At 39.2% G+C, this 17,345-nt stretch overlaps 1 protein-coding gene across 5 annotated transcripts in view; it reads right to left on the bottom strand.

The window, feature by feature from the left end:
• Positions 1–17,345, bottom strand: part of ZNF143 (zinc finger protein 143) — a 58,775-nt gene that overhangs the window by 32,777 nt on the left and 8,653 nt on the right. Inside the window, exons 2-8 of one of the 5 annotated variants that reach the window (XM_059408520.1) lie at positions 16,283–16,358; positions 11,661–11,779; positions 11,364–11,456; positions 10,438–10,521; positions 9,813–9,896; positions 7,996–8,192; positions 6,945–7,019 (exon numbers count right to left, since the gene is read on the bottom strand). In XM_059408520.1, coding sequence (XP_059264503.1) covers positions 6,945–7,019; positions 7,996–8,192; positions 9,813–9,896; positions 10,438–10,521; positions 11,364–11,456; positions 11,661–11,772 — 645 coding nt within the window. In that variant the 5' untranslated portion in view covers positions 11,773–11,779; positions 16,283–16,358. Of the gene's footprint in view, positions 1–6,944; positions 7,020–7,995; positions 8,193–9,812; positions 9,897–10,437; positions 10,522–11,363; positions 11,457–11,660; positions 11,780–14,613; positions 14,791–16,282; positions 16,359–17,345 lie in introns of all 5 variants that reach the window. The other 4 variants (XM_059408512.1, XM_059408503.1, XM_059408496.1 and 1 more) reach the window with 4 other exon arrangements.

The raw sequence follows: 17,345 nt of genomic DNA on the forward strand, positions 1-17,345 counted from the left end.
CCTCAATGTAGTCATTCCATAGTTGGAAGCCTGTATCTCCCTCTCCCCTTCACCCATTCTCTTCTGGCAGCTATCGTTTTATTCTCTGAATTTAGAGGTCTGATTCTGCTTTTTTCTTAATTTATTTGTCTTGTTTTTTTAGATTCCACACATAAATGAGACCATATGGTATTTGTCTTTCTCCTACTTATTTCATTTGGCATACCCTCTAGGTCCATCTAAGTTGTCACAAATGCAAGATCTCATTTTTTTCATTTTATGCTGCAAAATATTCCATTTTATATATACCATAATTTCTTTTATTCATCAGTCAATAGACACTTGGGCTGCTTCCATATCTTCACTATTGTATGTAATGCTGTAATAAAAATAGGAGTGCATATATCTTTTTGAATTAGTATTTTCAGGTCCTCTGCCCATTTTAATCCAATTATTTGTTTTTTTGGTGTTGAATTGTTTAAGTTTTTTTTCTCTCTCTCTTTTTTAAAGATTTTATTTATTTATTTGACAGAGATCACAAGTAAGCCCAGACTCAGGCAGAGGGAGAGGAGGGAAGCAGGTTCCCCACTGAGCAGAGAGCCTGATGCAGGACTCGATCCCAGGACCCTGAGATCATGACCTGAGCTGAAGGCAGCGGCTTAACCCACTGAGCCACCCAGGCGCCCAAACTGTTTAAGCTTTTTTTAATATATAACTTGGATAATAACCCCTTATTGAATATATCATTTGCAAATATCTTCTCCCATTCAGTAGGCTGTTTTGTTTTATTGATGGTTTCCTTTACTGTGCAAAAGCTTTTTATATTAACATAGTCCCAATACTTAATTTTTGCTTTTGCTTCCCTTGCCTTAGGAGATCTGGCTGCAAAAAATGTTGCCATAGCCAATGTCAAGAAAAATTACTGCCTTTGTTCTTCTTTAAGAGTTTTATGGTTTGGGGCACCTGGGTGGCTCAGTGGGTTAAGCCGCTGCCTTTGGCTCAGGTCATGATCTCAGGGTCCTGGGATCGAGTCCCGCATCGGGCTCTTTGCTCAGCGGGGAGCCTGCTTCCTCCTCTCTCTCTATGCCTGCCTCTCTGCCTACTTGTGATCTCCCTCTGTCAAATAAATAAATAAATAAAATCTTTAAAAAAAAAAAAAAAGAGTTTTATGGTTTCAGGTCTCACATTTAGTTTTTTTTTTTTTTTTTTTTTAGATTTTATTTATTTATTTGACAGAGAGAGGGAAAGAGATCACAAGTAGGCAGAGAGGCAGACAGAGATAGAGAGGGAAGCAGGCTCCCTGCTGAGCAGAGAGAGCCTGATGCAGGGCTGGATCCCAGGACTCTGAGATCATGACCTGAGCCAAAGGCAGAGGCTTAACCCACTGAGCCACCCAGGTGCCCCTCACATTTAGGGCTTTAATCCATTTTGAGTTTATTTTTGTATATGGTATAAGAAAGTGGTCCAGCCACAGCAGTCAGACAAGCAAAGAAATAAAAGGCATCTATATTAGGAAGAAAGAAGTTAAACTGTTACTACTTGTAGATGACATGATACTATATATAGAAAACCCTGAAGATCCCACCAAAAAAACTATTAGAATAAATTAATTCAGTAAAGTAGCAGGATATAAAATTAAAACACAGAAATCAGTTGTATTTCTATACTCTAATAATAAAACAGCAAAAAGAGAAGTTAAGAAAACCGGTACATTCCCATTGTACCAAGAAGAATAACATACCTAGGAATAAACTTAACCAAGAAGATGAAGACCTGTACTCTGAAAATTATAAAACACTGATGAGAGAAATGGAAGATAAGACAACAAATGGATTTTCTAAAAGTAAACAAGCTGATCTTTTAAAAAAAAAAAGTATGCAGTAGCTACCTACATAGTAAGGTAATTGGTCATTTGGTTTTTACCAATGTACTTCTTTGAAATAATTTAAAAAAAAAACCTACTAAACGTATTTTTTGAAAAAATCCTGGGTTCTATCTCAGACCTACTGATCAAATCTCTGGAAAATGATTTTAGTCATGGGGTTTTTTTTTTTGTTTGTTTGTTTTTTAAGATTTATTTATTTATTTTAACAAAAGAGGGAAAGTGTGAGTGGGGGGTTGGGGTAGAGGGAGGGGAAGCAGACTCCCCACTGAGTGGGGAGCCCAACTCGGGGCTCAATCCCAGGACCCTCAGACCATAACCTGAGCCAAAACCCAGAGACGGAGACTTAACCGACAGAGCCACATGACCCAGTCAGGGGTTATTTTTAAAAGTTCTGTAACTCAATCTCATGTTTGCCCCTGATTCATAACCACTGATCAAATACCTTCCTTTTAGAGATGAAAAGAAAAGGCTTAGGAAAGCAAGGTTTGTTTACTCAAGATCACATAGCTAGATAAAAGTACAGAAAATATGCATAGAATAGGATCCAGACTAAAACTGCCTATATATACAGGCAGGTTTGAGGGGAATCACCCAACCCATGTTCTGGGAGATCTGCCACACCAGCCACAGAGCCTGATAATCAGAACAGATGGTATATATAAGGCTGACCGGTAACCTATGCCTTACACAGCTCAACTCAAAAATCAAGCTAAGTCCAACTTTCCTTCCCTGGAATATGACCTGAGAAATAAAGGAAAATGTTGAGTTAGTTGTGGGTGGTAAACCTAAAAAAGAATGGCTGTGATGAGCCATATGCAAATACAATGAAAACAGGACACCTGTCTGCATAGAAAGCAGAGATGCCATGGAAGAGGGGAGGAGGAAGAAAAAGGAGTGAGATCAACCTCCAGTCCTGACTTCTTTGCAATTCTGGCTCCTGTGAAGTCTGGCTATCCATCAGTTCATGCTCTTGGCTTCTTATAAGCTCTGCTGTAGGCTTACAAGATCTCTTTTTTCCTGAGCTGGCTTCATTGGCTTTCTGTACTTTCTATTAGATTAAAAGTAATATCTGATTAAATCAGATATGATCTGATTAAATATCTATCTGATTAATATCTATCTGATTAAAAGTACCAAGCCAAAACACTTTGATCTCCAATATTTAGAATTAGTTTCAAATGAAGTTAAAATAAACTAATGGCTACCATGAAAAAAAGCCTTAGTATTCTAGTATTCTTAGTATTCATGTTGTAAAGCATGAACAATGTCATATAATACTTACATAGTTAAAAATAATGTTCTCATGGGTTACCTAAAATGTCAACCAAATGAAAATTTCATTTGGTTTTCATAACCTCATGAGATGGGTAAGGCAAGTTATTCTCATTTCCCAGATGAGAAAACTCAGATCCAGAGAAGTCAAATGATTTGCTCAGTCACACAGCTATTATATGGCAGAATAGAAACTACATGGACTTTTTATTACACAGTTGTGCTACTTTAATACCATGCTGTTTTCTACTTAACTAAGGGTGGTACAGCATGAGGGCAATGATAGCAGTCAGAGTCTCCCCCAAATACCTACCCCATTAGCCTTATAGTACCCACAAATGAACACTTGGGCATTCTTAAATCGAGTACTTTAGACCATGGTTTTCAAAAATTCGGCACTACTGATATTTTGAACAGGATAATTCTTTGTTGTGGGGGCTGTCCCATGCCTTGCAGGACATTTACCCACTACATGCCAGTAATATTCCCCCAACTATGACAACCAAAATTGTCTCCAGACATTGCTAACTGTCTTCTGGTGGTGGGGGGGAGGGGAGGAGTTCTGCCCAACCCCATGAGCACAGCTGCTTTAGATCCTCTAGGTATTTCTTGTCTTATGAAATCTGGTTTCATGCAAGAGCAACTCAGCAGCACAATTAGTATATTTATGTCATAGATGAAAGAAAGAGTTCTAAACTGTAAGCATCAGAATGAAAAGAAAAAATCTACAGCTGTGAAACAAGACTACTTAGAAAAAAATCTACTGTATTAGCTACAGATCTCTTTATTTAAAGTTCAGCCAGGCATGGAGTTAAAAGTTCTTAAGCATTCTGGCAGAAGTAGGAGTACCAAGAGGAGGTGCTGCTTATTTGCAGTGGTTCTTTTGCGATATTTGACCTTTTAATACTATGTACTGGACACTCAACGTCAACTATGGTACTAAATTGTATGAAAGGATGGAGGATTCATGAACTTCTGGTCCAACATTAATGAAGAGAAATAGAAGTCATAGGTGCAAGCCATGTATATAGTTAAAAATGTTCTAGGGGCACTGGCACAGTTAAGTTGGTTAAGCTCCGACTTTCGATCTCAGCTCAGGTCTTGATCTCAGGATTGTGAATTTAGGCCTAGTGTTGGGGCTCCACACTGGGCCTGGACTCTAATTCTAAAAAAATATGTTCTACTAATGATGAATTAGTAACCACATTTAAAATGTAAAAAGAAACAGGTGAAACTAACTTTAGTAATTTTTTAATTTAACTCAATGTCTAAAATATTATTTCAACATATAATCAATATGAGAAATTACTGAGATATTTTACATTCTTTTTCTCATAATAAGTTTTCAAAATCTTATATGTATTTTACACTCACAGCACATCTTAATTCTGAGTGGCCACATTTCAAGTGCTCAACAGCCACCATGTGGCTACCATATCAGATACCTGTAAAGGGAAGGCACAAAAGGCAAAGGAGAAAAAGCTACAGCTACAAAAAATAAATCCTATTCAAATTCCTTCTGTTTCCTTGTCTACTGGCACCAACACCAAACGGTTATATGTCTGCAGTAATAGGGCTTTTTACAACATTTTCCTTTAGCAGTACTGAATTTCTAGTTATGTTTCTGGATTCAGAAATAATTATTAATGATAATAGAACTTTAAAAAAAAAAAGTCTTTATTTATCTGACAGCAAAAGAGAGAGTGAGTGAGTGAAAGAGAGCATGAGCAGGGTGAGAGGCAGAGGGAGAAGCAGACTCCCCTCTGAGCAGGGAGCCCGATGTGGGGCTCCATCCTAGAACCCTGGGATCATGACCCAAGCCGAAGGCAGATGCTTAACTGACTGAACCACCCAAGCGCCCCTGTAATAGACTTTTATGAGAGACTTTTATGGTAACAGTATAATGTTATACAGTCCAGTGGTAAATTCACTCGATTTTTTAAGACCCATTCTATGTTAGTTTATTACACGTGTAGCTACAACTGTCTCTCTTTAAAAATATTCCATTATTGGAGACGCCTGGGTGGCTCAGTTGGTTAAGCAGCTGCCTTCGACTCAGGTCATGATCCCAGCATCCTGGGATCACGTCCCACATCAGGCTCCTTGCTCCTCCCTGCCAAGCAAGGAGCCTGCTTCTCCCTCTGCCTCTGCCTGCCACTCCGTCTGCTTGTGCTCGCTCGCTTGCTCTCCTTCTGACAAATAAATAAATAAAATCTTTAAAAATAAATAAATAAATAAATAAATAAATTTCATTATTTAAACACTTAATTGTTAGTTACTAATAAGGGACAGACTCCAAGGCACTGACCTACCTCTCTTGAATATATTCATACCTCATTTGCATTTTAGTAGAACTTGACTCGGTGGATTTGACATACTGCAGTACAAAAAATATTTCTCATTTTATGACTTCAAAGACTTGAAAATTTCACCAACAATCACACAGTATCAAAGCTGATGGGCTTGGTGAATTGCTAACTACTGTTCATACTACCACCCCTTCGTGATACCACTTGAGAAAAGAAACAGAAATGCTGGCTCTTCACCAATGTTCAGAAGTATTACATTACTGGGGGTGCTTGGGTGGCTCAGTTGGTTAAGCCACTGCCTTTGGCTCGGGTCATGATCCTGGGGTCCTGGGATCGAGCCCCACGTCGGTCTCCCTGCTCTCCGGGAAGCCTGCTTCTCCCTCTCCCACTCACCCAGCTTGTGTTCCCTCTCTCATCCTGTCTCTCTCTCACAAATAAATAAAATAAAATAAAATAAAATAAGTATCACATTTCTACCAGCAATTTCAGTGATTCCTGTCATTTAATCATTTACTATTATTATAAACGTAAAATCTTCTCTGTAACTTCTAATAGTATCACTCTGTGGTAAGTGGTGATACTAACGTTCAAGTTAAAATTGTGGCCTGGAAGGAATCACTTTAGAACAGGAGTTAAGTATTACAAAACTGTCAAAGAATGTGAACAACTGCCACGAGGGAACAATTGGCAAACTATTAGAGGTAGCTGCTGAAAAAATAAGGTGCAGCATTAAAGCAAGAATATTTTACAAGGATTATATAACTCCCAAACACCTACCAAACTCCCCACACAAAGAGGTAATTCAAAGCAGAATCCTGAATTATGCCAGTTTGGGATTTTTGACTTGTATATCTCCCAGAATGCATCTGTGACTACTTTGCACTTAGTATAAAACTTTTAGAGACACTGCTGCTGTGGGCTGTTGTTTGGGTAATGGATGCCCAATGACTGGACCCAGGGTGAGCATCTGAATTAAGGATAGCCAACCCGTGGCCATGTGTAGCCCGGGAAGCAGTCTGGTACAAAAAGCATAAATGGCTTTGCCCAGTAGGAACAAGGATGATTAGCAAGGCTGGACCTTCTCTACGGAAGTTGAAAAGGAAATGTATGGGGAACCAGGTGGAAGCAAAAGAAACAAAAAGACACAACGAGCAAAGCAGGGAGGGTGCTCCCTGTAAGGGTGCCCTCACAGTAATTGTGGGGCCCCAGAGGAAGGATCCATAACCTGCCATGCCAGCCTCCAAAACTGCCTTGGATTCCAGAACATAAACTTCATTGGGATTTCTCGGATACTTCTATTTCTTTAGTGCCACTGTGGATCCATAATAAATCCTGAGACCGGAGGTAGTTCGAGAAAGCTACTGCCTAATATGTACACTCTTTCCCTGGTAAGATCTTCCTATAGAAGTAATAAGTTCTCTACTCTTGCTTTCACTCACAGAAGGGCCTTCAAATGCTAAGGGAAAGAAATTCTTCTGTAAAAAAGTAGCTCTACATACCTGCATTTTTTTCTCTTGTTCATTTTCTCCAATCATCCCAGTACCTGTTACACTTTCACTGCCATCAATGGACACCTAGAAGAATAAAATAAAGCTTTAAAAAGTTTCACCTTTTGGGGCGCCTGGGTGGCTCAGTGGGTTAAACCTCTGCCTTCGGCTCGGGTCATGATCCCAGGGTCCTGGGATTAAGCCCCACATCGGGCTCTCTGCTCAGCGGGGAGCCTGCTTCCCCCACTCTCTCTGCCTGCTGCTCTGCCTACTTGTGATCTCTGTCAAATAAATAAATAAAATATTTTTAAAAAAAAGTTTCACCCTTTGCCATTTCTTTGGGTGATAAGTACACAGGGATTCATTATCATTTATTTTTGTGTGTGTTTGAAATTTTCTACTATAAAAAGTGGGGAAAAGAAACCTTTTAAATTGTATGAAAGATACATGTTCCGTGCAAGGAAAAAACCCAGTATTTTTTTTTTTTTTAAAGATTTTATTTATTTATTTGACAGACAGAGACCACAAGTAGGCAGAGAGGCAGGCAGAGAGAGAGAGAGAGGAGGAAGCAGGCTCCCTGCAGAGCAGAGCCCGATGTGGGGCTCGATCCCAGGACCCTGGGATAATGACCTGAGCCGAAGGCAGAGGCTTTAACCCACTGAGCCACCCAGGTGCCCCAAAACCCAGTATTTTTGATGTAAAACTTCACTGAGACTTTCCTTCACTTTTTCCAATCTCTAATTTCTGCTTCTTAATTCATAAACTGTTCCATCTATACTTTATTATTTATTTTACGGCACTCATCCTTGAATATATCTTTCTGTGACTTATCAGTCCCCATTTCTTTTCTATAAGCTCTTATTCCATTCTTGTTATCTGTACTTAACTATTTTTTTCCTACACTTTACTTCTTTTAAGATAAATGCTGATCTCCTTAAGGCTGTCTGATTTTGACTTTGAATTGCTAGTTTCTTCTTCGATAAAGTAGACTTTTTTTGTTTTATTTTAATGAAAAGTAAAGAAGCTATATCTGGGACATTCTTGACAGTGTAAAATGCTGTACCTTTGCTGCATACTGTTCCAGAGCACTGATGGTATCGGGGTCAATCGTGGCATCTCCAGTGTGCAGACCTGCCACCGTCCCATCAGCCTGAATTGCCAAGATGGTGTCCGATTGCGGGACCTGCACCGCATGGTGGATGTACGCAGTGGTGCCGTCTTCCAGCTGCACCGCCTGTAAGGCGCTCTGGTCATAACTGTCTGGGGGAGAGGAAGAGAAGGGCATGAAATTATAGGTAGTCTGACAGAGTTACAGATTTAAAGGAAGAAGGGAAGGAACTTTGGCTGAGTAGGTCCATGTGCTTCACATGTGTGCTCTCCTTCAATTCCTCACAACAATTCTGTGAGGTAGGTGTATGTACCACCCTCATTCAGGAAAAGGGAAACTGAATTCTGGGGGAAGGAAAGTCACTTTCCTTAGAAACCAGAAAATGGAAAAAACTAACATTTAACAGTCAAAATCAGTATGTGGAGGAACCATGATCTAAACTCATGCCAGGATGACTCCAAAGTCCATGGGCTTTTTTTTCCCCCTTCTAAATAAGCATGTTCAGATATATAGAGCTTTGTAAAATCATAAATCTAGACAATCACAATGAATCTGTGATTAAGTTCCCCTGCCAAAGAAAAAAATTCAGAGTTTACATCTTCTTAACTTTAATTAAATTACTTACAAATTTAAGTATTCCAAATTTAAAAAAATTTCCCCCTTTGGTTTCACAACTAAAGTCTTTCTAAAACATGTAATGTCATTCTGTAATATATTCTATAAGGTAATAATAGCTCACATTTTTCAAGCCTTTACTAGGTGACAAATAGTATGCTTTACATATGTTTGCACATTTTGTCCTCAAAACTACCCTATGATGTGGATACTTACTGTAACACTCATTTTACCGAGGATGAAACTGAAGCATAGGTTAAATAATTTGAACAAGGTCACACAGCTAAAAGACAGCAGGCCCAGATTTGAACCCAGACAGTCTGGCTTCAGAGCTATGCTCATTACTACTATGCATTCCACCTCAAACCCCTGGAACTCCCTACACGAAGTTAAAAAGCGTTAACATTTTTGCCACATTGGCTTCAAATAAATTTAAAATTTTTATTTCATCTTAAAGACCAACATAATAGCAAAGGATCTTGCTTAAAAATTATATTCAATGGGGTGCCTGGGTGGCTCAGTGGGTTAAAGCCTCATGCTCAGGTCATGATCCTAGGGTCCTGGGATCAAGCCCTACATGGAGCTCTCTGCTCAGCAGGAAGCCTGCTTCCTCCTCTCTCTCTGCCTGCCTCTCTGCCTACTTGTGATCTCTCTCTGTCAAATAAATAAATAAAATCTTTTAAAAAAATAGTTATATTCGAGGAGTGCCCGGATGGCTCGGTCAGTTGAGCGTCTGCCTTTGGCTCGGGTCATGACTTCGGAGCCCTGGATTAAGCCCCACATTGGGCTCCCTGCTCAGCCTAGAGCCTGCTTCTCCCTCTCCCCCGCAGCTCATACTCTCTCTTTCAAATAAATAAAATCTTAAAAAATATATATTTAAGAGGGAAAAAATCATAATTTAAATTTCAAATGTTTAATTTTATATTCAAATAGTAGCCTCTACTTGAAGTCTTTCAGAGACCAGGGGTTTGCCCTTCCAACCTGTTACTGGGCAGCTCAAATGATCACGAAGTTTTTCCTTAGAATGTGCCCAAATCCACCATCTTGTATTTCGGAAAACAAGTACAAATCTTTTACGTGACAGCATTTCAGCAAATACAGACAGGTCTTACTTTTCTTGCACTCCTCCCTTCTTCCTATTTCCAAAGTTAGTTTACCTTTGGAGGTGTGGTGAATAAATGCTGTCGTTCCATCTTCTAGTTGCACTGCTTGACCATCCTCTAAACGCAAACTGTCCCCTGCTCAAGAACAATAATTACATTTAGATCCCACGTTTCCTAACGATCGGATAACTCGGCGATAAGACTCAATAAACCATTAAACACATTATAAAAACCTACACGTGCTTTAGGAGTCCTTGAACACTACAGTATTTTCAGTAAAGCTACTGTAAGTAAGTGTTAGTAAAAAAAAAAAGCAGAATACTTGTTTTAGGAATATCTACTAGTAAGTAAGGAGAGTTGAAAAAAGAGGGAGATAAAAGAAAATGAGAGACATGCGGGAGTGAGCTCAAGTGATAGAAATATTCACGTAGGACTACTGTCCATTTATCTCCAGAGTACAGTCCAGTAATTTCTTTTCTGTGATTTTTAAGACAAAGTCTCAATGAAGTCCAAATGGTCTTTAGATCCTCTCTTTGCCACCTACTGATCTCCCCTTTCAAAAGAAGGACTAGAGACCTGAACCAAGTTTACACCAGTAAGAGTTTACACTCCAAGTTTACACCTGGAGGCAGCAAATACCCAAGGATGAGAATCAGGAGCGTAAGTATCAAATACTTACTACTTTTAGGTATGGGTACATGTTGAACGTAGGCAGCAGAACCATCTTCCAGCTGAATGACCTGGCCATCTATGAGTTTTCCATCTGGAGCAAAAGATTTAAGCCAATAAATTAGCCCAAGCAAACATTTTAAACTTTATACAATTTCAAAATGGTATCAACTATAAAAACATACACTACTTAAGATCATGTTCATCTTGATTCTTCCCTCAATGTTCTGAGGCAATTCAAAAACACATCCAGTGATCCTACAGAAAGCAGAAAATCCTCCCTCAGCCATTCTTCCTCCCCTCCAATTTTCAGTTAATTAAGTTCAAGAGGAAGAGTGGCTCATCACGGCAAGCTATGGGAGCTGAATCTCTTTACCTTTCAGAGCCACTTAGAACAGTGACCCTGACTGCAGGGAAGCTGAAACTGAGAAGACTGACAGATTCATCAGTGTATCTGAGGCCAGATGTCCTTCTCACTCCTAGGTGCTATTCGTCCCTCAACTATGTATACATGCATTCAGTAGGTTCCCATAAAAACAGGGAGTTGGGAGCACTGAGCTATTTCTTGGCAAAAGTAAACGCTGATTTACAGATAATGTTATAAAAGCAAAACCAAATGTTTATACTTCCATGTATATTTTGTAAAGACCTTACATGATAACTCGGAAGTAAAAAAGCAAGAGGGGTCTTACTAGAAAGTGGTTGGGGACAACCCCCCATTAATTTTGACACCCCAGAGTATATTCTAAATGTCTCAAAGGTTGTCCCCAAATTATCAAAACACACTTAAGTGAACCTGAAACTACTGAAAATTACCACATGCAATACAGAGGCTTAATGATGGGCCGGGAAGGGGGGCGGGTAGTTGCTAGGCACTCCAACTCTGAGGTTACAAATTGCCAGTATTAATCAATGGGCTGTGTATGTGGCACATACCTTTAGAATTATGTTGTATATAAGCGGTGGAACCATCTGCAAGTGTTACAGCTTGCAAGCTTACACCTTCCATATTCTCTAAATTGTCACCATCTATTATTTAAAAAAAAGTTATTTTCTTTAGATAACTGTCAAAACTACGTGCTAAATTTTTTAAATGAAAATCAGGCATAAGGCAGATTGCTTTAGACTCAAATGGGATTTCTTCTAGCATTTACAAAAAATATTTCCATGCCCTACTGTACCCAGTGTCCACAGCAGGAGAATCCCATGATCCCGTCAAATGAAACTGCTCACCTGCCACCGTTACTGCCTCTGTCAGGCACAGGGTAACGTGTTGAGCCTCCATTCCTCCTCCAGGAAACTCTGTCATTCCCTGAGAATCTCGATTTATTTGGGCTAACAACATTTTCTACCTTGAGGAAAAATACAAGCACTTGAGAACAAAGAACAATGCAAATAAAACAAAAACGACAAAGAATATTTAGGAACCACAGAAATGTGCTACAGAAATAAACAGTGTTTGAAATAAGCTGAAATTTCACTTAATATGCAGGGTAAGAGTATCCATCCACAGTCCAAAGCATGCTTTCATAATCCATCAGTAAACTATTGAGCACACTGACAACTCTGGCCTATCGGTTTTGTCCTATGTCTAGTTTTCACAACTTTCGGTTTAACATAAGATTCCCACTTATTCCCACAATCCTGTTGCCTCAATCTGCAGAAAGCTGCCCTGCTTCTGGCCACTTCTCACTTCGCCATCACTGCCCTAATTCAAGCCACTGCCACCTTTTGCCCACATAACTGCCACACTACAGCATCCTAATGGGTCTCCCTGCTGGCCCTGTGACCTCCCCACGGTCTCTTACCAACACAACAGTCACTGTGCCCTTTAGAAGGGAAAAGTTAGATCATGTCCCTCTGCTGCTCAAAACCTTCTGATAACTTACCAGAGTAAAGCCAAAAGTCTTCACCCTGGCCGATGAGCCCGATGATCTTGCCCCTCACTTCCTACTGCTTTCCATCTCATTCATTTCATTTCAGCCACACTGGTGTCCTTCCTTTTGCTCAAACATACAGGGTGATGTTGCCTCGCAACCTTTACATTTCATGTTCCTTCTGCCCGAAACGTGCTTTACAGTCTCTTCACTGTTATTCCCTCATTTTCTTCAAGTCTTTGTTTACTGTTGTCACCCCAATGAGAGCTTCCTGTTCACTTCATTTCAAGCTGCCCTCCCAACCATGATATACCCTAGCCCTCTTCCTTCCTTTATATTTCTACATAGCACTTAATATTTGACATATGACATATATTTAGCTTGTTTCTTTTTGTTTGTTTGTTTTAGAGGGAGAAGGGGGGGGGTGAAGAGAGGCAGAGGGAGAAGAGGAGAGAGAATCTAGCTCCACACCCAGTGCAGAGGCCAATATGGGGCTCAATCTCATGACTCTAAGATCATAACCCGAGCCAAAATTAAGAGTCAATGTTTAACTGACTGAGCCACCCAGGTACCCCTATTTAGTTCCTTTCTTATCTATTTTTCCCTCATGAGAACACACTGGGATTTTTATCTACTTGCTTACCGCGGACTCACACATAACAGACATACAATAGGTGCTAAAATGGATGAATGGCTCTTTTACCAGTCACCATCACAACCTCTTTCTTCTCTTTTCCTACTCTCAGGTCCCATTATTATCTCCTTAGGCCGTGAGTTGCTTCAAACAGTGGATGGTATAACTTAGCTGCCTTGTGCCAAGGAATTGGTCCAGAGGATCTCCTGAGGACTTTCCAGTTCTAAAGATCTGATTTTAGTGCCAATATTTAAAACAACAATGTTCAGAAAGTAATAATTTATAAAATTATATTTATGATTACTTGAAGATTTTGTTTTAGAAACCCTCTGGATTAAAGCCAGAACTGGTAATTTATGCTCATAGAAAAGAATCACCACTGTGATAAAAGTCAATCAAGGACTTTTTTTTCAGGGAGTCCTGAAAGATTCACACCCATAACTGTTCACGGAGCAGTATGAAACCTCAACACTTCCTTGCTGCCTCTAAGGGCTAACAGAGAAGTCTCAGAGTAATACTAGTATTCTGCAGCGAAGATGCCTGATGAGAGTAGGATTGGGAGAGGTTAATTTTCGAAGAAATTCTCTCACTCTGTAATGCAAATAAATTAAGATAAGGAAATGGAAGGGAAACATCTATAAAGATGTAGTAAGTAAGCATTGTGATTTCTGGAGTATTCTAGGAGATTAAATTTTTAAAAGGCAAATTACAAGATAATTTGGGTCATGATATTAAGAAACGTCTAAGGTTTGTTATTTTCATTCAATTACCTACAATCTCCAAATAACTACAATATATATCATCAATAGGTAACTAACACATCTGCAATAAATAAAAGTTCTCCCTTCCCTGAAAGCTGGTAAACTGTTAAATTTCCTTTTTTTTTTTTTTTTTTTAAGATTTTATTTATTTATTTGGGAGAGAGAGAGAGCATGAGGAGAGAGGTCAGAGGGAGAAGCAGACTCCCTGCTGAGCACGGATGTGGGACTCCATCCCAGGACTGCAGGATCATGACCTGGGCCAAAGGCAGTCACTTAACCAACTGAGCCACCCAGGTGCCCTGTTAAATTTCTTTAGGAAGGCTTCAGCGCCTACAGTTTCAAACTAATGGGGGGAAGAAAAGCTATATTAGCTGAAGGAAGAAAAGACAACTGTTTCCTGGACACAAACTGATGGCAAATACATGAAGGAGTGATGGGAGAAAGGGCTTAGAGGAGTTCAAATGGCACAATTACCAGAGATAATAAGTGATGGCAGGTATACAGTGCATTTTTTTTTTTAAAGAAAAGACTAGGATACAAAGGACTTTGTTAGAAAACGATCACATGGGGGGAAATAGGACAGTGAAGAAAAGGCAAAAATGGGCCACAGACCCAACACTCTGCTGTTGCTCATATCTTATCCATCATGTCTTCTTGATGATTTCTGTCACTGACATTTTTGGGATGTGTGGAAATGAACATGTGAGATATATATAACATCTTAGAAAGGGCCACCTTATGAAATGTAGTCAATTTCATGTGCTTTAATAATGAATCGTGAGCCAAAGTCAGACACAGAAGAGGCTATCCTGAAGCACCACAGGAAACTCCAAGAAGACACAGTATATAATAAACAAACTCCCTGCCTTTCTGGAAGATAATAATGCAGGTCAGCCTAAGAAAAACAAACATACCATTGGGCGCCTGGGTGGCTCAGTCGGTTAAGCATCTGCCCTCAGCTCAGGTCATGATCCCAGGATCCTGGGTTGGAGCCCCACATCAGGCTCCGTGCTCAACAGGGAGTCTGCTTCTACCTCTTCTTCTGCCCTTCCCCCTGCTTGTGCTCTCTTGTATTCTCTAATTAATAAAATCTTAAAAAAAAAAAAAAGACAAATACTGCATGATTCCACTAATATGAGTTATCGAACGTAGTCAAACTCTTAGAAAGTAGAATGGTGGTTGCCAGAGACTAGGGGATGGGGAAAAAGGGACTTGTTCCTCCCCAGAGACGCATTTTTGCAAGATGAAAACTTTCTAGAGGTCTGTAGCACAACCCTGTGTATAAACACTACTGTATTGTACTTAAAAATGGTTAAAATGTAAATTTTATGTTCTGCTTTTTTTACCATAATTTTTTTTAAAAAGAATTAGGTGGCTCAGTTAAGTGTCCTGGGATGGAGCTCTGAGTTTAAAAAAATAAAATAAAAAACAAAATAAAAATGACTTTACTGATGTATAATCCACATACCACAATATTTACCCATTTAAGGTATACAATTCAATGGCTTTAATATATTCAAAGTTGTGCAAACACCACAACCTATATTCAGAATATTTTTATCACTTTCAAAAAGAAAACCTCATTCCCACCCTACCCCCTAAAGCTCTAGGCAATCAATCACTAAGCTACTTTCTATATCTACAGATCTTCTTCTGGATATTTCACATGAATGGAATTCCACAGTATGGGATCTTTTGTGACTGGCTTCTTTCACTTAAAATGTCTTCTAGGTTCGTCCATGTTGTAGCATAGATCAGTATTTCATTCTTTTATTGCTGAATAATGGTCCATTGTGTAAATGGACATTTTATTTATCCAATCATTTGAATTGTTTGTATCTAGATATTTGGGCCATTTTACACAGTTTGGCTATGATGAATAATGCTACAAACACTGATGTACAAGTTTTTATGTGGACATAGATTTCACATCTCTTGGGGATATGTATGTAAGTAATTGCTGGGTCATATGGTAACTCTATGCTTAAATTTTGAGGAACTGTCAAACTTTTCCAAAGCAGTTGCACCATATTACATTCCCACTAGCAATGTATCAGCTTCCAATTTCTCAATTTCTCATCTTAGCTAACAGTTTTATCAGTCTTTGATTATAGCCATTCTTGTGTGTATGAAGTTGTATTTCATTGTGGCTTTGATTTACATTTCCCTTATGGCTAATAATGTTGACCATATTTTCATATGCTTACTGACCTTTGGTATATCTTCTCTGGAGAAATAGCTACTCAGATCCTATGTCTATTTTTGCCTGTTTTTTAAGTTTTTAAATTTTTTTTTTTTTTAATTTTAAGTAGGCTCCAAACCCAATGTGGAGCTTGAATGCAAGACCTCAAGATGAAGAGTGCACACTCTACCAATTGAGCCAACCAGGTGCCGCTGCTTTCTCTATTTTTTAAAATGGGTTGTCTTTTTATCATGGAATTGTAAGAGTTCTTTATATATTCTAGATATTAATACTTTATCAGATAGAGGATTTGCAAATATTTTCTCCCATTCTGTGGGTTGTCCTCCTATTCAGCCTCAAGGAATACAGTTTCAACAAGGGATAAAATAAAAGATGCTCACCTTAAAGAATCTTCAGATTTTTAGTTTTGATACTTCTACTCTTGGTATACTTCATTTTCCAAACCACCAATTCAGTCTGGGAAATGGACACCATTTTCAAATTCAGTGCATATTATGGAAGATTTAAAATCTTTATTAGCAGTTAGGGTCCTTTTTTCAAACTAAATATTATCTCGAACCCAAATATAAGAAACAGCTAAAAGTAGCATTTTATTATAAATGCATTTTTTTAAAAAGATTTTATTTATTTATTTGTCAGACAGAGACACAGCAAGAGAGCAAACCCAAGCAGGGGAAATGGGAGAGAGAGAAGCAGGCTTCTCGATGAGCAGGGAGCCCTACACAGGGCTCAATCCCAGAATCCCAAGATCATTACGTGAGCAGACACTTAAGGCAGACACTTAAATGACTGAGCCACCCAGGCACCCCCATAAATGTATTTTTTAAAAAGACTATTTAATTAGACAGAGATGGAGAGAGCACAAACCAGAGGAAAGGCAGAAGAAGAAGCTGACTCCCACTGAACCGAGAGCCTGACAGGGGTCTGGATCTAGAAAGCCTGCAATCACGACTGAAGCCAAAAGCAGACTCTTAACAGACTGAGCCACCCAGGTGCCCCATAAATGCATTTTTAAGTGCAACCCTTCAACTTTACTCACTCAATGAGAATTAAACTACTTAAATTGAAAATTTCAAATCAAGGTAATATATGCCAATAGCAGGTTTATGCACCCAGTATACTGAATAACCAAAAGAAACAAAAAGACAATCATAATTTACACAAGATTAGTTCAGAGGATAACCAGGTTTTTAAAATTCTCATAGTATTCTTCAGTTAAACAGATCAGCATTAAAGAACAGTATAATTTTGGGGGGCGCCTGGATGGTTCAGTGGGTTAAAGCCTCTGCCTTTGGCTCAGGTCATGATCCCAGGGTCCTGGGATCCAGCCGCGCATCGGGCTCTCTGCTCAGCAGAGAGCTGCTTCCTCTTCTCTCTCTCTGCCTGCTTCTCTGCCTACTTGTGATCTCTCTCTGTCAAATAAATAAACAAAATCTTTTTAAA

Source organism: Mustela nigripes, chromosome 1, assembly GCF_022355385.1.
Source record: "Mustela nigripes isolate SB6536 chromosome 1, MUSNIG.SB6536, whole genome shotgun sequence".
In the NCBI taxonomy this organism is placed as follows: Eukaryota; Metazoa; Chordata; class Mammalia; order Carnivora; family Mustelidae; genus Mustela; species Mustela nigripes.